The sequence below is a fragment of the Carassius gibelio genome, chromosome A6 (assembly GCF_023724105.1).
Source record: "Carassius gibelio isolate Cgi1373 ecotype wild population from Czech Republic chromosome A6, carGib1.2-hapl.c, whole genome shotgun sequence".
In the NCBI taxonomy this organism is placed as follows: domain Eukaryota; kingdom Metazoa; phylum Chordata; class Actinopteri; order Cypriniformes; family Cyprinidae; genus Carassius; species Carassius gibelio.
The window spans coordinates 30,157,275-30,180,573 of record NC_068376.1 but is presented as its reverse complement, the minus strand read 5'-3'; the positions used below and the strand labels follow the sequence as shown (position 1 = coordinate 30,180,573).

At 33.5% G+C, this 23,299-nt stretch overlaps 1 protein-coding gene across 1 annotated transcript in view; it reads left to right on the top strand.

The window, feature by feature from the left end:
• The window catches only part of LOC128016041 (cadherin-22-like), a 166,537-nt gene that overhangs the window by 79,099 nt on the left and 64,139 nt on the right, over positions 1–23,299 (top strand). Inside the window, exons 2-3 of the mRNA XM_052600359.1 lie at positions 4,916–5,783; positions 14,760–15,054. Coding sequence (XP_052456319.1) covers positions 5,556–5,783; positions 14,760–15,054 — 523 coding nt within the window. The 5' untranslated portion in view covers positions 4,916–5,555. The remainder of the gene's footprint in view (positions 1–4,915; positions 5,784–14,759; positions 15,055–23,299) is intronic.

The following is a 23,299-nucleotide window of genomic DNA, read 5'->3' as shown; positions in this document are numbered from 1 at the left end:
TTAGAAGTGCATGTGGTTTGGGCTTTGATGAGAGCTTTCATGCGTTGATGCATGCTTGGGGGAGCGCTTGGCAAACGTATAATCGGATGACACATCAAACCATCGCACAGCCGGAGAAGAGAGCCAAAGCAGCTTATTAACCTCAGGCTATTAGTTTCCAAATACTGTTTTTCTTTTTCAAATCCAGATTTTAATCAGTCTGATGTTTTGGATCTCGTCTCATTGAATACTTTGAACTACTTTGACAAAGGAGGGCCGTTTCTGACATGCAGCTCTATTTGTTGAGATTTCTAAAGAGTATATTAGAGTGTTAATGAGGGCTGTGTTTGTGCAAGAACTGCTAAAAGACAGTTAGTGATTCCCATTAAAAGGATAATTGTTGTGCAGGTGGAACATTTTTTATTTTATTTTTTTTAATGAAGTCTCTTCTACATACCAAATCAAAATACAGTAATACCAGAAAAATTTTGAAATATTATAGCAATTCAAAATAACTGTTTTATATGTGAATATTTTGTAAAATGTAATTAATATGTGCGATCAAAGCTGTATTTTCAGCATCATTCCTCCAGTGTCACATGATCTTGAGAAATTATTCTAATACGCTGATTTGCTGATCAAGAAACATTTCTGATTATTATCAATGTTGTCATAACCCTAACCCTAACCCTAACCCTAACCCTAACCCTAAAGACATTTATAATGTTTTAGAAGTTGTTTGACTAAGGGCGAGTTGTTTTTAACATGCGTCTCTGTGTGTTGAGTGATCCCAAAGTTAGAGGAGTGTTTTCAGTGTGGTTGTTTGTGCAGGAGCGGCTAATAGGCAGTCACTGTTTCCCATTAAAGCGATGGATATCATGCAGGTGAAAGGAGATTGTCAGAGGAGAGAGTGAGAGAAAGAGAGTGGTCTCTTTCTCTGGCCTGAAGCCCATCACTCGGCGGTGATCAGTCTCCTCTCTGGCTTTGGTTGAACGCTGTCATGGCTTCTGCTCTCTAGCTGGCGTCTGATGAGAAGTAGCAGCCATGTTTTATAATCAATCCACGACCTAATAGGTCACGAATGAGCGCGTCTGGCTTGCCAATATCGATTTGGGTGGTAGCGGAAGCATTACGACTGTATAAGACCGGCGTTGGCGTTACATGACCAGCATTTCCGCAGATATTCACTAATTGACGTTGTTCTACAACAGGTGAGAACAGACCTCAGAGATCCAGAGATCCTTTCAGAGAACTGGTTTATGCTCCATGCAACATCTTAATGAAGGCCGAATTGTGTAAACTCATCATGAAAATTTCAGGAGCGCACAAGGAGTGGAAAACTAGAGGGAAAACTTTAACTAGCTTGTGCTTTTTCTCTGTTAACTGCCCAAGGCTTGAAAGTTTTGAGCATACAGTTAGAGAACTACTTCAGTAGAGTGCATTCACCCTGAGAAAATATTTGATATAATGCTTTATAATTCATCACATGTGCTTGGTCAGGCCGAGATTCTGGAGGAGAAAACCGTAGATAACCCTAAATAGTTTTTTCTTTGGGGCGCAAGGAAATAAACAAGATCACCTTGGAGTTGCCTGAACATTGTAGACTAATTGGAAACATTAAAAATATTAGGTTAGCTCAATGAGCATGCTTTTGATTGATTGACTGATTCTCTTGATTGGCATATTTGCATATTTTTTAGGGGCTTTCTGAAGTTTTCTTTTTGTAGTCAACCATCCTCACATGCATATATTAAGGATCAGTTGTTTGCACTGATCTCTGTTTTTCTTTGTCCTGCGTGTTTAGATGAAAAGTGTGACCCGAATCACAGCTTGACCTGAGATGCTAGTTGAAGCGTAGCTAAATGTCACATGTCACAGTCCTTTAGCATCAAAAATAACTAGCACTTAGTGCAAAAAACTTTCTGCTTTGGCAACAAAAGAATATTTCCTTTAAAAACTAGTTTAAAACTAGCTCAATAAGTTACTCTGGTGATAACTGTGTGTGTTTATCTTTAGGAATAAAGATCAAAACCAAAGTCAGCGTTTCTCTGTTTACAATCTGCTACAATGCTAGCTTGAGTACTGTGCAATAATATTGCAATAGGCTGGATCCTATTACTGTGTAAATTGCATCTGGTATTTTTTGCGCGATAATGAAAGCAGCGTTCAGATGGTGTCTGGACGTTCTCACTTTGCTTGTTTGGAAATCTCTTTTGGTTTGAGCTAAAAGAAGATCACCAGTCCTAACTGTCTTCCTAAAGAGTGATAATGATGTGATTGCATCACTCAGGGATGGTAAATATACTGTACGTGTTAATTTGACAATTTTATGTTCTCTCAGACTGAAATTCGCCATTTATGTTCACCGTGTTAATGCATATCGCTGTCAGTTGTTCATACAAACCTGTAATCTGTAAGCCAGGAATAAAAACATTCTTACTTTGGCAATTGTGGCTTTATTTGAGAAATCGCTAAAGTGCAATGAGCAACGTGCCCAAAATACAAGCTATTGAAGAACACATACTTATGCTCTACAACTTGTGCTTCAACTTGTCTGCCAGTGCAACAACAAGATGCATATTATTTGTAAACACAAACATCATACAACCCTGTCTAATAAAAGTGACTCAAACATTCAGGGATGCAAACACATGTATGGTCAAAAAAGAGAGAGTTATCGAAGCCCTCACCCCGCAGCAAATATCACAATTTTATATTTATTTATGAATGTCAAGAGCTAAGAAGTGTATGTATATATATATAGACTACACTACACACAAATAATATACAATTAAATTATGCTCATTTTAAATGTAGTGTGTAGATTAGGTATAACAATATAGGCTTTTAATAATCTTTCAGTGCGTAAAGTGCCCCAGGTGCATCCCCGCCTCGATCTGCAGGCTGCAGCCGGGTGCTTCTCAAAAATATGCATTGTGATATGCATTGTGAACGTCAGACTTCTAATCATTTTCGTTTCGTCTCGTCTCGTCATGTTTTAGTCACATTAGAGCCATTTTTAGCTAGTCATCGTCGCGTTATCGTCATAAAAAAAGGTGCGTCAACGAAAACATTTTGTTATCGTCATTGTTGACGAAAACAACATTGACTATAGGTTAGATTTTAGGTATTTTATTTATTTTACTTTTAGATTTCTTTTTACCTAACTTGCTATAAAACTATCAATACATGTACCAAACTCGTGTAAAAAAAAAAAAAAAAAATCATTCTTTTATATCAACATCATAAATGCATTAAATATCACATTACTCCAGAGATTCCCAAACTGTGGTTATTTTAAGAACTCCAGTGGGTTTGACTAAGTTGATAAAGAGCTAATAATTAATTAAATCACAAAAATCTATAATGAAGAAACACATACACACTCACACACACACACACACACACACACACACACACACATATATATATATATATATATATATATACACAGTGGTGTGAAAAAGTGTTGGTCCCCTTCCTGATTTTTTATTTTTTTTGCATGTTTGTCACACTTTTATGTTTCAGATCATCAAACAAATTTAAATATTATCCAAAGATTACACGTTAACACAACATGCAGTTTTTAAATTAAGGTTTTTATTATTATTATATTATAACATGCTTTTCGCGGGCCATCAGTCATGCGCGCACGCGAGCTCTGAGGATCTCACATTCTATTGAATCTGAATCATTTGAATCAGTGAGTTGCTGACTCGAGAACAGATCCAATTGAATCATTCCAATTCACAAATGAATCTTTCATTGCGATTTGTTAACCGATTAAAAAGATTAAAACCGATTAAAAAGAAAAAAGCGATTATTCACGAATCAGACACTGCTGTCACATTTCGCAGTGTGTGACAATTTCACCAATTCAAAATGGAATGAGGAACTGCATGTTTTTATCAAATGTAGTAGAGTATAAAGTACATTATTATGATTTGGAAATTGAATATTGTACTTAAGTACAGAAATTTTCTTTAACCCTTTTTTACAAGGTCGTTTCTCTTTTGGGATATGTTTCTATCTTAACTAGACAATGCAAACCGTTCGTTGGCTTCCTCCAGACATGAACCCGCAGCAACCATCTGCCAAAGGTTAAACATCTAATATCCTGAAGGGCCGTTCTTGGCCGACGCTCGTCCACATGAGCTGTAATCTTTTAGCCTTGAGGTTGTGACATTTCAGCCATGCTAAATGTTGTTGTTTTTCTCTTATTCTGTAAGCCTCAAAGACCATTAATCATTTCCCCTGCCCAATGGCGCTTTGGCTGATGCACAATGAGGCCATAGCTTATCTTCACCTTCCTGACCAGGGTTTGTTTTAAGCATTAGGGCTGCCACTCTAATGGATTGAATTAATTGATTAATACTTTTATCCAATTAGAGCTCCCTCATGCAATTAATCAGATAGCCTCCAGTGTAAGTGCCTGCCGTGGGCCGCAGCTCGGCAGACAGATGCTTAGGGCTCAAGTTTGTGATATATAAACCTCCCTTTTCGCTTTTCCAGCCACACCTGGCTCCCTAACACAGAAGACATTGCTCTTGGGCTTAGCACATTATCCGGATTCTTGCTGAGCACAAAGTTTCTGCTTTGAGAAATGCTTTTCAGGTAGATCACCTAAATGAAGCTGCGTTTTCTTGCTGCAGTCCTCTGGAATCCAAGAGAAAATCAAAGAACAAAGATTTGAAACCACTTTAAGAGTGTTTTGTGTGTTGCTTTCAAAGTGTGGCATGTATTGAATTATGTATTTGTTTAACAACAATGAGAGCACCATAACAAGAGGTCAAAGATCGATAGAGTTTGTTACACTATTGACTTATTGCAACTGGATCCCGTTTTAGAGTTGCATAGTCAGCTATAAGTTTCCATTTATTTTTCCCCATTACATTAGGTTTTGCTTCTTTAACCAGTTATTTTTGCTCTGTTACAGGTGATCAGATGCTGAGGTCGATATGAACCCACCCATGTCAAATTCTCAACCCTACAGGTCAAGAAGTAGCTTGATTGGGATAATGCATACCTAGATTGGGATAATGATGCCCCTTTGTTTGAGTAAAATCTTGCATTCATGAAATTTGAGGATTGCTTTTTTGTCTTTGGGATGTGAAGCATACATATTATTTGGATTACACCTTGTTTTTTAATGCCATTTCTACATTTCACAATGGGATTGCCAAGACTGTACCATAAAACGTTGTTTTTTTGTACCTTCGTCCAGTAGCTGTTTAACTTAAAACTCAACTTGATAGGACTTCAATGGCTTTGTGATTGGTACCTGCATTGAGAAACCCAACAGATATCAAAACGGAGGAGCTATTTCTGTGTAGCACCGAAACGGCCTCATTTTCCCAAGAAAGATTCCTCTTAAATGCCCTCTTGAGGAGCGGTGGCCTTTACCATGACCAAAAACCTATTGGATTTATAGTTTCATTGAGCAGCGGCAAACTCTCGTTTACCTTGCTCAACCCCAGAGTCAAGGAGCTTTTCTCAAGCAATCAGGCGGTTCAGAACTTCATCTTGAACGAGTTTCTTGACTTCTGCCCCATGTAGAGACGAGAGAGTTTTTAAACATGGCTCCCCACTGGAGAGCAGGAGCTCAGGCTTTGGCAGTGACTCTGGGAATTCTGCAGTGCTGCGGATGGCTGTCCGCTCAGACCATAAGGACTAGTGTCGGGATGATGGGAAGAGGTCCCGAGCAATGGCCGATGTCTCATGAACGGGTGAAGAGGGGATGGGTTTGGAATCAGTTCTTCGTTGTGGAGGAATACACCGGGACGGAGCCGCTTTACGTCGGAAAGGTAGGACTGCAGAATGTGTTTTTGGTTGCATGCTTACTGCTTATTTTTCCATTTAAGAGAAAATCTATAGCTAAACAATGAAAGCCTAGAAAGATGCATGCGCTGTGCATTTAAATGAGGCAATTCTCGGATGTGTCTCAAAGTGTGCGGATGATGTCAGGCTAGTCGACTGGGACAGATCAAGCTCAAGTTTGGCCGTAAGGCTTGGATTTCTTCTAGATGTATGTGGGCCGAACTAAATCAGATTCTCTTAAGATCTTATTATGGAATATGCATGTGTTTGGCTACACTGGCAATGCATTAGCAACACAGAAATAGAGATTTAATTTGTTTGTTATTAAGTTGTATGTGTATGTCTTAAGCATAAAATAAAATACATTTTATACATTATTTTATTCTTCCATACATTAGAATGACTGCTGTTTACTTTTAATACAATAACAATCATACATTTCCCCCCCATAATTTACAGAAGACACCCACTAAAATTCATTCAAAAAAAGCTTATCCACCAAAAAATATTTAGAACAAGAATCAATAAATGACGTTAAAAACTCAGTGCATCTTAAAAATGTAATTGTTATTTTAAATCTTAAATAATCTTTGCCACAATCATTCAAACCAACTAGCTTTTTGCTGATTGCCTGCTAAAAGTTGTAGTCATTTAAAATGTAATAAAACTTACTATGTTTGCTTATTCTTTTATGTATTTTAAAAAGTACACAGGGCAGTACGAGAACTAATTTGACTAACTAGCAGTTAACTAAGTTGTAAGCAGTATTACATTTTAGATCAATCTATAAACTGATAAAAAAAGATGACTAACTTTTTTTTTTCTTTTTACAAAAGTTGTTTGAAACACTGAAGCATTTAATCTGATTTATACGATTTTAACGATTTGTGATGATGTGTGGTGTTTAACGTTTATACTGAAAACGTTAGTTATTTTTTATGTTTTTTTTAATCTCTGGAAAGCGTCAATATTTAAACTTCAGTAGCAAAAACTGAAATACAAAGAGTCCATTACACTGAATCAGTTTTCCCTTTGCAATATCATCAATTGGAAATGTTCATGGCATTTTCTTTGTGCCATTTTTCATATGCTTAATTAAAAATGGATTGGTAAATATTGTAATTTTTTTTTTTTTTTATTACTGATTAAATACCACTCTAACAATTAACAATTATGAAAACTGGCTTGAATCAATAGTATCTTGATAATTCTTGGTATTTTGTAAGTTTATGTATATGTATATGACTCATGCAGTAATTCATTAAGAAGTGTGTGTGTGTGTGTGTGTGTGTGTGTGTGCGTGTGTGCGTGCGTGTGTGTGTGTGTGTGCCAGAAAAAGAGGAGCTGATGTCTAAATGAGAACCATAAAGGATGATGTTAGAAATGGAAGGGGTATTCTGGAGAGAGATGGTTTTAATAATAAAATTAGCCAGAGTTACTGCTCCTTGTGAAGTCAGTCGGGCCGTGAGCCCAGACTATTAATAGATCTGCTAGTGTTGTGTGTCTATTGCTCACCGTATCATAGACTTTAATTAGGGAGATATAGAATTAAATATGACCATTGCCTTTTACCAATGACGGTCATTTAAAACAATCCCTTTCTGTCTCTTTCCTCACTCCCACACTGTCCTGTGATTAGTCTGCTAGTGAAATCTCATTTTTCTAAACGTTTGGTTCCTGCATTGGCAGCTCTCTTCATACATTTGTAAAATTACTTTCACTTAAGGGTTTTTATGTGTCTATATTACACGGCTGAGCTATAATGTGTGTTGAGTTTGCAGTCTTATAACATTTAGTGTAGGTTACTGTACAGTGCAAATTTTATACCTCAAAAGTGAATTTTTAAACAATTCTGTACATTTGCATGGACCTTTTGTCCCATTGTATGGTAAAATCTTTCAAAAAAATTTGAAATGGAAATGTCACGTTATGAAAGTAAAGTGGATTTTGTGTTGAGAATCATCAAAAATTATGAACTTTTTAAAAATGAGTCCTGTTATATGAATAGAGACGTTTTTCCTTCTTTCTTCCTATTTTATCAGACTTAACCTATTAACCCTTTGTTCCTGCTAAATGGCTTTGATATCATCTTTGTTCTTTTAATTTAATAGCTTTAATTGCAGCCATTAACTTTAAGCCCAATAATGCTTCATTATGACACCAGTCTTTTCTTCACCAAATGTCTTGCGTTTTATCTTCAAGGAAAGTGCACTTGTATTCACAAAAGCCTCCGGTGACCTTCTGCTATGTACATTAGACTTTCAGACCGCATTGACTCAAAAGGCTTGTCAGAGAAACACGGACATCCTGAAGGTTAATTCTATGCATCAGTCCCTTTTCTGCAAAGAGCTCTGAGAGAGAGTTGCAAGATTTTTTTGCCGAAAAGGCCACTGCACCATTTTTTCCTCTCTAACTCTGAGTCTTGAAGTCCAGACGTATGTAAACCTCAATTCGATAAATATCAGAAGTCTCTTTGCAGGGAAAGGCAGCAAGGCAGCAAAAATGAACAGTGGAAAGAGAGTTTTTACACGCCGTACACTGACAAGAACATCCCGCCATATGGGCAGCGCAGCAAAGTGGAAAGATTTCCTCTGCGCTTTGAAAGTGTGCCAGCCTCCTCCTTCAGACGAGCGCCGAACACTGATTGATAGGATTTGAACGTGTAGAGCCGAGACACTGAACAGACGGAGGCGTTCATAACACACATGCCAAGGATGTCTGAATGTGTTCAAATAATTTCCTGCAGACTTGGGTTAATCGTTCAAACTTGCATGCAGGACTGCTTTGGTGTTTGAAAGGAAGGTTGAATATTATTATTTAAAGCCAGTGTGTAATAAACTATTATTGAACCAACAATTAGGAGTGGTACTGGAGAGCTGGTTTTATTTAGTACTAAAGTTTGGTAACTCCTTGTTATGTATATATATATATATATATATATATATATATATATATATATATATATATATATATATATATATAATAAAAATAAAAAAATATATTTTATAGCTTTTACTTCTACATTTTCATGTTTTATTAAAATTTTTGTTTATCTGCTTTTGTTGTCATTATTATTATTATTATTATTATTATTATTATTATATTTTTATCTATTTTTACTATTTAGTATAATTTTTTTTATTGATTTCCAGTTAGTAAATTACATTTTTGATTAATATTTTTTTTTATTCAAACTTTATTTCCATTAAATACATATTTATTTACCTATATATATATATATATATATATATATATATATATATATATATATATATATATATATATATATATATATAATTGAATACTTTATAATAATAATAATAACAGTATTTTTTTATTATTAAGTATTCAATTATTATAAATATTTTAAATAATCTTGTCATTTATTATCACAATTGTTGATGTTGTAAATGATTATGAGAACTAAATGATTAAACGTATAATAACATATTGACTTAATATTAATAATAACTTATGTTTTGTATTTTTTATTTTATTTTATTTTTCACAGTAACTACCCTGTTTATCTCCCTTTAAAGTACAACACTGATCTGCTCATTGCTTATTGAATATGCGTATCAGGTTAAAGTTGCATCCTACTTTCATCATTAGACTCTGAATTTCAGTCAGTTGAGTAATTGATAAATAATTATTAGTTTCATACCCTCTCTGCCTCATAAGCATCTCTGTCTGACAGGCCAAAACTCCTTGTTAAAAATGTATCAGGATGTTCGTGCAAAATCTCTTTATCCATGAATCGTAATAGCTTAAATGTCAGGGGTGTTCGCTAGATCTGCATGTTGATTGTGAGATGAAACTTCAAGAATCCATTATTAATGTTTTGATCTTTCGCTTGAGAAAGGGTGTTTTGTAGCTAATGAATTTCAGCAAACAAAAGGCCTGTGTTTTCTGATGGGATTTGTGCGTCGTGACCCGATTTGTCTCTGTTGAGAATGTCACGGTTTTGTTTGCGGTTCGAGCTGCAATGAAAATTGTTAAATTATCAGGCCCCTAAAAATTAAATTCATCAAAAACCACACTCAAAGTTGTCAGGGATTGTTAATGGCATAGAAATGTCATTTTGATAGCATAATCTCTTCTTTTGTTTGAGATTTACACTGCAGCAAATACAAGACATTCAACATAATCTACATAAAGTTTAGGGGCAGTAAGATTTTATTTTAAAGTAATAATTTTTTTCTTTTAATGAGCAAGGATGCATTACATTGATCATAATTGACAGTAAATACAAATCCACAAAATATTTATATTTTAAATTAAATGCTGAATTTGCAAAGATTTTGAACATTTGATAATAATCAGATCTGGGAGAGGTGAGGTGTCCAAGTATCAACATCTAACTACAGGGGTGCCTCAGGGCTCAGTTCTTGGACCACTTCTCTTCTCTGTCTAAATGACATCATTAGGTTCTGTCATTCAGAAACATGGCTTTTCATACCACTGCTATGCTGATGACACTCAACTCTACCTCTCATTCCATCCATATATTCTAATAAAAAACAGCTGTTTTAAATTACAATAATATTTCACAATTTTGCTGTATTTTTAACCAAATAAATGTAGCTTCGGCGAGCATAACAGACTTTTAAAAATACATTTTTTAAAAATCGTACCAACCCCAAACCTTTGACCAGTAGTGCATTTATGAAATATTTAGGATGAATGCAATATATGAGCAACCCACAAGACTGTCTGACCCGTGTGTCTGGTTTATTCACACTTTTCATGTGTCTCTGGTGTCACAGAGCTGTTCCTGCCTCGGCACTCATCAGAGGTGAGATATTGGGAGTGTCGGCTAGCTCCTTCACCGCGGCTAGCGGCTAGCAGGTTTGCTTTGTTAGCGTGTGACCTGAGAGGTGGCAGGTCGCCACAGCCTTGAGCTCCACTGCTCCGACAGCCACTTCATGCTAACTACACCACTGAAATACCAATGCAGGCTCTAACTGTTCGTCCATGGGTTGTGTTTTAGTCTTTCCTGGTTAAAATCGCCCATGTCTTAATGGCTGGAGGATTGCAATCATGTTTTTAAGGCCACATATAAACCTTTTGGTTTCAAGTAAAAGGTATTTTAGTATAGCTGTTCAACCATCCATCTTCATTATTTTTTCTATAAAGTAAACATGCAAATAACTCTGATATCGTTAGTAATACGTCAAGCCATTTACCATTTACCATGAACTGAAGCAACTCAAGTTTACTTTATTATCCATAAAATCATGTTCAAATGTATCAAATATCAGGCTTTTGAGCAACGTTTGTTTGTTCCTTGGATTGGACTGCATTATGTGATTTGATCACAAAATTAAGCATTTAAATATCATCTTATTATGATTTATTATTGGGAGATAGAGGGTGATGTTTATATGCATTTTCACTTTTATAAAGATCTTAGATATCAGAATTTCATACATTTTGTCCTTATTAAAAGCAGCATCTGCACCATATATTTTGTTTATTATTTAAAATATATTATGCATCATATCATATAAATATATTACATTAACATAAAAGCAATAATTGATTGGTGCATGCTCGGTTTGGGTCTCTGAGTAAAACTGAGCTGTTTTATCCTCCATATTCTCACTATGTCAAGCTATATAAGACTAATTAGATCATTATTTCCTATCGCAGGCGTATTGTGTGTTTCATTTTTATTACATCTTTACATCCTTTAGCAACAATCTAATCACAAACTCTGCTTGAATCATGAATCTGATCGACTTTGTGTAGCGCTGACCCTCGCTTCCAGGTCAGTCACTTCTGTCTGTTAGCAGGTAGTGTCTATCTAGTGAAGAAACTGGTGTTTTTAGCCTGAGCTTTCTAAGGATAGTGTACCAAAATGAAGCTGGCTTGAGAGCTGCATGATGGGATTTGGTTTAAGCCTCTTGTTAAGGAGTAAATGAAGTCAGAATGGTCTAATATTATGAACGGTCACAGATGAGAAGAGTTTTACAGATGAAATCTATTAGGAAGCAATGCAACTAGAGCGGAAAGTGATGTCTCGTGCTCAGACGAGACTGATAACACAGTTTATCAAGTAAAATAATCCTGCTTTCATTTCATTAGAGTCGGAGGATATCCAGAACAGTCGGCAGATTGCATTATTGTTTTAACGTTCACAATCGAGGCAGCAGATGTGATGTTGATCGTATGATCTCCATATGCTTTAATGTGCACAAAAGACTCCAGGAGCATGTTTCTGTTCTCCAATCAAACGCTCGCTGTGATCAGATTTCTTATCCTCCGGCTCGCCAGATATTGCCTAGCTTTCTTCGTCTTCTTGTTTAAGAGTATTTTTTTTATTACTGCTGAAATATTGATACGCCAAAAAAAGAGGATTTTCCAAGTGTCCCATGTTTCATTCGACTGGGGCAGGATTTGAAATGAGGAAAGATGGTTGAGGGTTTGCATTATTCCCATGTTTTACGGCAAATACCTGATTAAAATCCCCATGGGGGTGATAGAAGCTGCTATTTAATTAAGAGTTTATAAAATATTTAACACGTTGATGATGGAGAGGGTGATTTCGCTCTGTCCACTGCTGTTTAGAAGACTTTGCCAGGCACATCATAATGTGGAACAGGCACAGACCGAAGCTAAAGAAAGTCAAAATGATAGAGTCGATGGAGATTTACAACACTGCAGCGCTGCAGATACCCATGCATTTCAATAGTTTCAGCATCAACACAAAGAACAACAACAACCAGCTGAAACCAGATTTAAAGACTATTTTTTTTGCTGGTTGGATCTTGATTTGTAGGGTTTACCATCTAGAAACCCCTTTAAAACCATCTAGACAGACCATCATAATTGTATTGCTTTGCATATTTTTTTCTTCTGGTTGGATCTGGATTTGCAGGGTTTCTCTGCTGGAAAGTGCACAAAACCAATTTAAAACTAGACAGAACATCATTATTGAATTGCATTGCATTATATGTTTCGGCATCAATGTCTCCCTGCTTAAAAAAAAAAAAAAAAAAAATTCTAATAATACATTTTCTTTACTGTAATTTTTTTTTTTATCAATTTAACACATCCTTGCTGAATAAAAAAATATTGATTTTATTTAAAAAAAGAAAGAAAGAAAAAATTACTGACCCCAAATTACTGACCAGTAGTGTATATTGTTATTACAACATATTTATATTTTAAAAACATAGCTTCTTTTTTTTATTCATCAAAGTATCCTAAAAAGTATCACAAGTTCTGAAAAAATATTAAGCAGCAGAACTGTTTCCAGCTTTGATAATGAATTATATTAGAATGATTTCTAAAGGATCATGTGATAATGATCCTAAAAATTCAGCTTTGCATCACAGAAATAAATGATCATTTAAAGTATAATACATTTAAAAACAATTATTTTAAATAGTAATGATATATCACAATATTTAAAAATAAAATCTGTATTTTTGATTAAATAAATGCAGGCTTGATGATCAAAAGAAATTTATTTCAAAAACATTAAAAATTGTTTTATATATATATATATATATATATATATATATATATATATATATATATATATATATATATATATATATATATATATATATATATATATATAATTTATTAAAAGTTAGTCAAACTTTTTTTCCAGTAAGCTAAAAGTTTGCCTTGACAAAGTTATTCTTTAAAATAAAACACTAAATATTTAAGATGAATATAAATGAATCATTACTTTACAATATTTACATGCATTGCATTACTAATTGAATTTCAATTCTATATTCAGTTTCTACCTCAATTTAACTTCAGTTCCACTGCAGTCATTCAATTAGATCTGAATGTTCTTCTCAGTTCAGTTCTGAATGCACTGAATCAGTCACAATAAGAGCAGGAGCGAGCATTAAGAAAGTAAATAAGGGTGTTTATTTTTGACTTTTGAGACTGGCTGTCCACAGATTGTTCTGTAGCGAATGAAATGCATTTGTTCAGGCCTTGTAGTCAATATCCGCTCTGTGTAGTACATCTGGTGCCTTAGTAATTTGTCATTGTGATGCCAAGAGGCTTGTGCCGAACCAAAGGAGCCGTCAGGTTGGAAAGAGAGGATGGAAAACTGGGAACTGAGCCTTTCATGATGGCAGCTCGCCATAATACTGAACTCATGAGGCAGATCAGACGACATTAGCCATGGAGAAATGACTGTATTTTACACATGGGTATGCTGCGTACTCAATCCATTCATTCGTTAACTTCATAAATGCATTTTTAATTGTAGGTCAAACTCTTAAGCAAACGTGCTTTTGTGAACATCAAGTATTAAGATGCTGTACTGTTAAGTCTCACAGTTGTTCAATTCCCAAATTAGAATTGAATTTGATTTCACAAACAGTACTGTGTGTGTAGTGTATATCACAAATTGCTCTAAACGTCCAGACATCACAGCGAGAATCCACAATGGGAACGCAGTGTTCTTCTTTTATATTAATAATAATAATTGTGTAATATATATATATATTCTTTATAATGCAATCCTTAAATTATCATCATCATCCTCATCTTTATCATCATTGGTTTTATGGTGGAAAAGTATGTTTCCATATTTATTTATTTTTTCTACATTTTAAAAATTAAAAATTAAAAATTAAGAATGAATGAATGAATGAATAAATAAATATATAAATAAATAAATAACACATTGCATTTATTTATTTTAAAGTTATAAATTTGCCTGAATGTAATTGTAATGTTGCTATATGATGGTTTAAATTAAACAGGATGTAAACAGCCATAATTAGTCAAAAATTATGTACTTTTTCATGTTTTGTAAGTTTTGTAACATGGCATTTTATTTCCATGCATTGTAATCATTTTATCGTCGTTCCAAATTAAATGTCAGTTCTCCGTTTTAGCGTTTCCGATCTTATTTCGGTTTCCTTGCACATCTCCACTGTGTCCAGCAGCACATCAGGATTCCTGACCTCTGCTTTAATCCACAGATCCATTCCGACTCTGACGAAGGCGACGGCTCTATAAAGTACACCATCTCTGGAGAGGGAGCAGGGACTGTCTTCATCATAGACGAGGTCACGGGCGACATCCACGCCACCGAGCGTCTGGACCGAGAGGAGAAGACCTTCTACACCTTACGAGCTCAGGCACGAGACCGTCTGACCGACGCACCGCTGGAACCCGAGTCTGAGTTCGTCATCAAGGTCCAGGACATCAACGACAGCGAGCCCAAGTTTCTAGAAGGTCCTTACATCGGGAGTGTGGCCGAGCTCTCTCCTGTCGGTGAGATTTACGCTGATTATACAGTATTTATTCGCTGAAATGTTGCTTCTGGAACACTGGACAGATACTGTGTGTTTAGATCAGCGTTATTTTATTATCATTGATCAATATAATTATACTTAACTAAAACCATAGAACATTTTTTCTTACTCAATTAAATACATTCATTATTTTAGCTAGCTGCCAAGGCAACAGTTATCATTTTCCTTTAGTTTATCTTGATGTACTAAAATAACTAAAACTGTATAGACATATTTAACAATAAAAATAAATAAAAATAAATACACAACAGAATTAATACTATTATACTATTATAGTTTTTGTTAATATTCTAAATATATATATTTATTATGTTATGTAACATTTATTTTATTTTTCATAGTTTTTTTTATAATTTAGTAATTTGTGTATTTGGTCTATTTTCATATTTTTTGTTATATCGGTGTAGTTTTTGTCTTATGTTCTTTTTTTCTTTGTTTATTTATTTATTATTATTATTATTATTATTATTATTATATACACAATATTATGTTGTATTATTATTATTATTATTATATACACAATATTATGTATTATTATTTATTTAATTATTTTAGTACTCTAAACAAAAATGAGAAATGTTGCCTTTGCTGAAATAAAATAAGTTATACGATTTATATTTTTTGATTTAATATGAGATTTATATTTTATTTTATAAGTAAAGTATTTTATCTCAGTTAATTATATTATTATTTTTTAAATTTGTATTATTTTTTTAGTTTTAGTTTCAGCTAACAGTATAAACCCTGGTTCATTTACACACTTATTTTATTTATTTATTTATTTATTTATTTTTTATATATACTTTTATTTATTTAAATGGTCAAAATATATGCATACAATTGAGTATTAGTCAGTTCTTGCTTTTGCAATGTGGGTATCCTATAGCAAAAAGTACCTATAGTATTTTTAGAGGTACCATATAAGTACAACATTAAGGCATCTGATACCACTGTACAATGATCTGTTACAGTATTTAGTAATATTCCCAGTGTGTTTGTGTGTTTTGAATCAGGTGCACCACTGCGTCTCAGCCGAAGCTCTTCTGTGCGTGTTTGCGGATATAAAAGACTTTTAAATGCAGGTTACAATAATGTAATCACTGCAGCGCTGCGCAGCTGTGAACCTCCTGATTGAAATTAATTCCTGCTTCCTCAGCACATGAGCAGCAGCGACTCGCTGTTTATTGACACGCAGAAGAGAGAGAGAGAGAGAGAGAGAAATATGAGCAAGTCCTCCGCTCCACCTTTCAGTCAAATTATACATTAAAGAAGTGTGGACTTCATGTTTTATACATTAAACAGCGGCGGGTTTAATGAAATAACAGCTCTGCTTAGTCAAGCAGTTCCTGTTTGTTTTCTGCTTATGTCTGAGGTCCTGGACAGAACAAGAGCTAATGGTCTTTTTGTTCGAGCCTCAGGAAGAAGGTCACTGTTACTCGGCCAAACAAACTCAACCGCACATTTTCATTTAGGTGCATGAATAATTATTGAATAATAAGGGAGTCTATAAAGTAAATAACACCTTTTACAGCAAATTCAAATAATAAAAAATAGCTAAATGCATATTTATAGTAAAATAATGGTTAAAATTAATATCAGACTGTTACATTGCTACATGGAATTCAATGCTTTGTCTTTACTTGATTTTTTTTTTTCTTTTTTTTTTTTATGTATTGAGCTCAGCATGAAAAAATTCAATAAAATTACTAATATTGTGAAATATTATTGCAATGTAGAATCACTCTTTTCTATTTGGATATATTGTCAAATGTAATTGATTCCTTTGATGCAAAGCTGAATTTTCAGCAACATTACTCCAGTCTTCAGTGTCACATGATCTTCAGAAAATCTTAAGTATTCCCAGCAATTTCTCCAATTTATTACCATTTCTCTCTTTTTATTATTATTATTATTATTTTTTTAAAATATGCAATCCTTCAGAAATTATCTAAATAATTTCAAACATATAAAATAACCAAAAAAAAAAACAAAAAAAAAATTAAACTAAAAATATAAAACAGAATTCACACACACACACACATATATATATATATATATATATTTATTACCATTTTCCATTTTTATTTAATCATCGTTATTTTTAATAGTAATAATAATAATAATAATAATAATAATATTAACTCATCTGTATTATATATAAATAATTTCCATCCATCTATGTGATATGCTAATTTTTAGCACTTTTCAAACTTTTAATTCTTCGTGCACATTCATTGACGGCTCAGAGATCTTACTGTAAGCCAGGCTTGCTCACGCTTCATATTAAACTCGACTGCTCCTCTTGATCTGACATAAAGAGCTTCAGTAATTTTCCAGCCGCAGAGCTTTAAGTGACCGGCTAACGGGTGGCCGTACGTAACGATGCTAATCGTCCCGTCGCAGACAGAGCTAATTTAACGACATGTTGCGTGCAGTCGCTTTCCAGCAAACTCTCCCTGTAGATGTGTGAACAACTGATCTAATAAGCTGCGTCGTCTTACCACTCCACCAGAGAGAATTCAGCAGTAATCATAAAAAAAGTAATCACGGATGAGCCCCGGGCATATTCATTTTCACTTACCGCTTTTGTCATTTTCTGCCTCTCTTTCTGTCTCTCTCTTTCTCTCTCCGGTGGCTTCGCTGATATTCACGGCCTTTAGTGTGATGTTGAAGCCAACTCGCATTTGTTTGTATATTATTCACTCACTATAGATGCTCGAACCCATGCAGACGTCGAGGGACAAAACACTCGCTAAACACCGCCTGCTAATCACATTAGCCTGAAATCACTTGAGCATGATCATCTTTTGTCTATTTTTCTTTGTTTTTCATAATATTTGACATTGGTTTATGTGCATTCTGTGGCTGTATTTTCTGCATGAAGGGATCAATACTTTTTATCTAAGTGATATCTAGAGAAAGGGCACTAAACTGAATATTAATATATTATATAAAAAAGTTATGTTAAATGTTATTTATATAGTTTTCCTAGTATTCATATTATTAATAATTGATGTTATTTAAAATACTAAGCCTCAAAAACTGTTTTCATCATTGATAATAATCAGAAATGTTTTTTGAGCAGCTAATCAGCATCTTATTATTATTTCTGAAGATCATGTGACACTGAAGACTGGAGGAATGATGCTGAAAATACAGATTTGATCACATAAATTAATTACACTTTAATATATTTTTACATAAAGACACAGTTATTTTAAATTGTAATAATATTTCACAATTTGTCCTGTTTTTATTAAATTGTATTTTTTATTTAATAAATGCAGCCTTGGTGAGCAGAAGAAGCTTTTTTTCAAAAACATTAAAACAAATCTTAATCATTCCATATGTGTATATAAGCTTTATGTATTTTCAAATGCAATAACCAGTAAACTAATATCATATTTTAACAAATTATGGTGTTTTAGGTATATGCTTGCCCTTAACCTCTATTAATGATTAAAAATCTGATTTGCAATGGAAAGATTATTAAATGGCAGGATTAAATGGACAAGCAAAAACGCTGTAGTGGATAAAACATTTAACAAAGTAATGCATATATTTGCTATTTAATGCTATTTAATTTAATAAAGCATTGATTTATCTTCACTAAATGCAATTTTATAATACATAACTTTTTATGTATGAAATACTGTCATCTGCGCACTGTAGTAGGAATTTCAAGAAACAGATATTTACCTCAATATTTAGTTTTTAAACATCTCATGTCTGTCCTTATTTATTTATTTATTTTGTGAAGTCTTGTTTATTTGGAGTAAAGCTATCTGTGAATAATTAAACCAAATGCATCTCTTCGCTTCCTCGAGTTGAGAGACCCAAAGTAACGTTTTAAATATTTACGCTTCTGCGATGCTTTGCCCACAGTTTCAGAACAACTCGTATGCGTGTAAAAATAATATGATGCTTGTACGTGTTGTGCAACAGATGTCTTACCAGAGATTTAGAGGAAATGTGCAAAACCCCTCTGAATGATTCACCAATATGGTTTCTGCCAGTGTCAGATAATAGACACAAAGCTGGCGGCACCATCGTATTCAAAAGAGATTTGCATTTCCAGAAGGAAATAACAGAGCAGGCGGCAGGAGAACAAAGATGAAGTTTTGGGTGACTTCAGGTTCCAGGTTTAGTTGTGCATCAGTGCTTCTTTGTAATTATCCTGAATGACATGGATATCCTGACGTCTGATTGATGGTACATGTGTTTGTGACAAGCCGTAAAATGCCTGCATGAGACAAAAGTGCTGCATGATGGATGGTTGTGATGGAGAGATTTGATTGATGACCGATGGAAAGGTTATGTCTCTGCTGTTCTGACCTGATTTGATCTGTGTTGTCAGACACGGCTCATCATGTCTAGAGGAGCAACGGCATCTAATGCACAAAAATACACTGGATATTCTTAAATGCATTTTATAGCAGATAGCTGTAGGTCTCTATTGCACAGCACTTTTGGATTCAATTGCATCATTTTGCAATGCATGCAAGTCACAGTTTTGTACTTGGACAAATAGACACTGAGATATTCTAAAATGCATTGTGAATTCATTTTTGTAAATCCCTGCTGAATCTATTTTGTTTAACCAAAATAAAAGAATGGGAAAATTTCTTCTGGAACCAAGGTCCCTAAACGTGGATGCCCAATGCACATATTTTTTTTTTTTTATGAAATGCATCCAAATGCACAAAGATACATCAAGGTGTTCTAAAATGCATTATGAAGCAGATGGTTCTTAAATAATATTGAACATTAGTTTTTGATTTGATTAATTTTGCAATGCATAATTTTTTTTTTTCTCTGAATTTCAGATGCTTTTGGTTCACATCTGAGTCTGTATTGTTGTGGTTCTTCTCTGAGATGTTTCGGTTCGGTTTAAAAATCTTTAGTGAGAGATTTCTTCCAAAAATGGATTCAAAAACTTGGACTCCCAATGCACTTTTTTTTTATTTAATTTAATTTTTTTTTTAAATTACGTCTAAATTGATGAAACGACACTGAGCTATTATGCAATGCATAATGAAGGTTGATCAGCACGTTTATTAATTTTTCATTCAGTTCAAGCATTTTGAATTCTTTAAGCGATGAACTTTTTTTTGGAAACCCTATGGAGAAAATGAATGGGAAAATGACATCTGGAGCCAAGGCCACTGAAAACGTGGACACTTCCTGCAAGCTAAAACTTTTAAATAAAGTCCCAGACACTGTGTTATGAAGGATATCAGAAGCAGACATGTCAAATATGAGGTATTTCATAGCTGCAAGTGTTTTATTCAGATGGTCACATTCTGAGAAGGGAGGAGAGGAGAAATGGGGCGTTCTGGTCTATTTTAAACACATCGCTTTTAAATATTCAAAATGAAAATGATTCTGCTTTTAGTCAGTGTTAAATTGAATAAAATGGGATTAATATCTAATCCTCCTCTGTGCTTAGATTTTGAGATTTGCTGCAGCGGCGCCTCGACTCATCTGCTGGCTATAAACTTCTGCTTTTTGATGTCTTCTTACAGGAATAATTCACCCGACATTAAAATTCTGTCATTCACTCGTTAACAGAATATTCTGCTGAATGTCCAGGGGGAGATTCCTTAAAAATGTATTTAACCCAATCAATTAATTCTTTTGAACCTAGTCTAGTATGTTGTTTAAAAAAAGTTATGTTTTGAACTTACTTTTACACTTTTATGATATATTAATAACCTATTTGCACATGTTAAGACAAAATGGTACACCAAAAATATTTACACTTTAATTTAAGATATATGATGCATATTTGTCAGTCAAGCAGTTAACAGTTAAGATTTTAGCACTCAAAATAAATAAATACATAAATGAATGAATGAATAAATAAATAAATAAATAAATAAATAAAATAATGGCATAGTTTAACTATTTACATATTTTTACTTTATTAATATTTATTAATATTTTATTTATTTCATTATTTATCAGCATTTACAAATTATGTATATTATCAACTGTTATCAATTATTTTATTGTTTTATTATTTATTAGATTATTTATTAAATATGAGGAATGTTTTCATAATATGTTAATTCAAATTGCTTATAATCAGCATAAAACATTTTAGTGTGAAAATAATAACATGAAAATCATTAAAAGGTATGAACATGATCAAAACTTGACAAGCCGTGGAACAAGCAGTATAATAAATATATAAATATATATTACATAAATCTGTACTGTTTAATTTATGGTACACTGACAAAAAGTTGGTATAGAAAAATCTTCACTCAGAAATTGCATTAAACTGTGACGCAAAAAAATAAAAAAAATAAATATATATATATATATACAGTAGAATTTTTTTTTTTCATGCATTAATATTAAATGCATTCAATGCATTAATTGCATCTTATTAAAATTGTGTAATCCAAATGCATGGAAATTCTATATGCATCTAAAATCTTAAATTAATGCCTAAATATTTTCGAGTGTAATTCAGAATTATTTCCTCATGCAAAACTCACCATCATGATGCAAATGTGTTGTGGATGGTTGTCAGGACATTGCTATGCAGTTGCTAGGGCTTTGACACTGTTGCTAAGTTGTTAGGGAATCTCACTGTGTCTAATTTTAATGCACAATCACAATAGTGATGGTTGCAAGAACATAGTCGTCCAATAAAGCATCCTGGATGGGGACTGTTTAAGGATATCTTCGTTATGGGACTTTTATGACACAACATTACCCAGCTCTTTCCATTCCTTCAGTCTTTGCTCGTATCTAAGCGTGTGTTCTTTAGTTTTAAGTGAAAGAATTGGAAGTGACTCAAGTGTTGAGATGGTGAGAGGAATAACTTTTCATGTGAAAACACTTTGGCTTTTATGGGAGCATTAAACGATTCATAATGCGGAGTGATTCGGGGCGTACGACTCTGACGGGGTTAAATAGAGGAGAAAGTGTGCGGCGGGCGTCGAGGCACAAATCTCCTTTACGACTGCGGCTGTTAAAGAGCTGTCCGTCTGTGGTCCTGCATGAGCTCACCTCTCCTGACCATCGGCTCGGCTGCCAGCGTCAAACACACTCTGTTGACACCATTAAGTGGCTCATTCCTGTTACACACTGCCTTATGAACTCTTTAGCTTTTATGAATAAGCGTGTGGTGTAATTTAAGGAGGACGTATTTAATAAAAACTCGCCGGTCAAGCTCTGACACTTCAGCTTTGCTAATTATGACTTCGGTAATTACTCACACATTGTCATTGAGTCATTGCTCAGGGAAGGACTGACGGTTAGATTAAGTTGATTTTCATGTACTTTTTATGCTATTATACACATGTATGTAGTTTTAGCCAACAAGCAATTAATCCATAAAATCCATTAGTGCTTGCTGACGATGATGTCACTTCCTGGAGACTGGCTTTTTTTTACGTCAAAAGGATTTTTATTAGTTAATTACATTTAAATTAATTACTTTTTTTATGTATATAATTGAATAGTTAAAGCATTAAATTAAAACTATTGCAATAAGAATACATTTTATTTATCTAAATTATAACAATAGCAATATGTGTGTGTGTGTGTGTGTGTGTGTGTGTGTGTGTGTGTCTCTGTGTGTGTGTGTGTGTGTGTGTGTGAATGTGCCTAAATGCACTTTAATGTCACTTTGATGTCTCAAAAAAAATAAGCCTTTTTAAAGATTATTCAGATATATATATATATATATGTGTGTGTGTGTGTGTGTGTGTGTGTGTGTGTGTGTGTGTCTGTACATTTCCATGTCCAATCTCAAATATATCTTAATATATTGGATAAAATGTTCTGCAAAAAAAAAAAAAAAAAAAAAAAAAAAAAATATATATATATATATATATATATATATATATATATATTTTTTTTATTTTATTTTTTTTTATTTTTTTTTTTATTATTATTTTATATATATATATATTTTTTTTATTATATATATATATTAGTGCTGTCAATCGATTAAAAAAAATTAACTAATTAATCGCACAATTTTTTAAAATTAATCGCGATTAATCGCGATTAATCGCAATTAAAAGACTGAAACTTTTTGGATATGTAAATGTAAAATGTAAATAATTAATGTAAACTCAAGACAAAGAAACTATTTAAATTCAAAATATGATTGTTTATTGGAATTTTTGTTTAACTTGTAACACAGATTTTCTCATGTAAACAACATACCTGCAATAAACCAT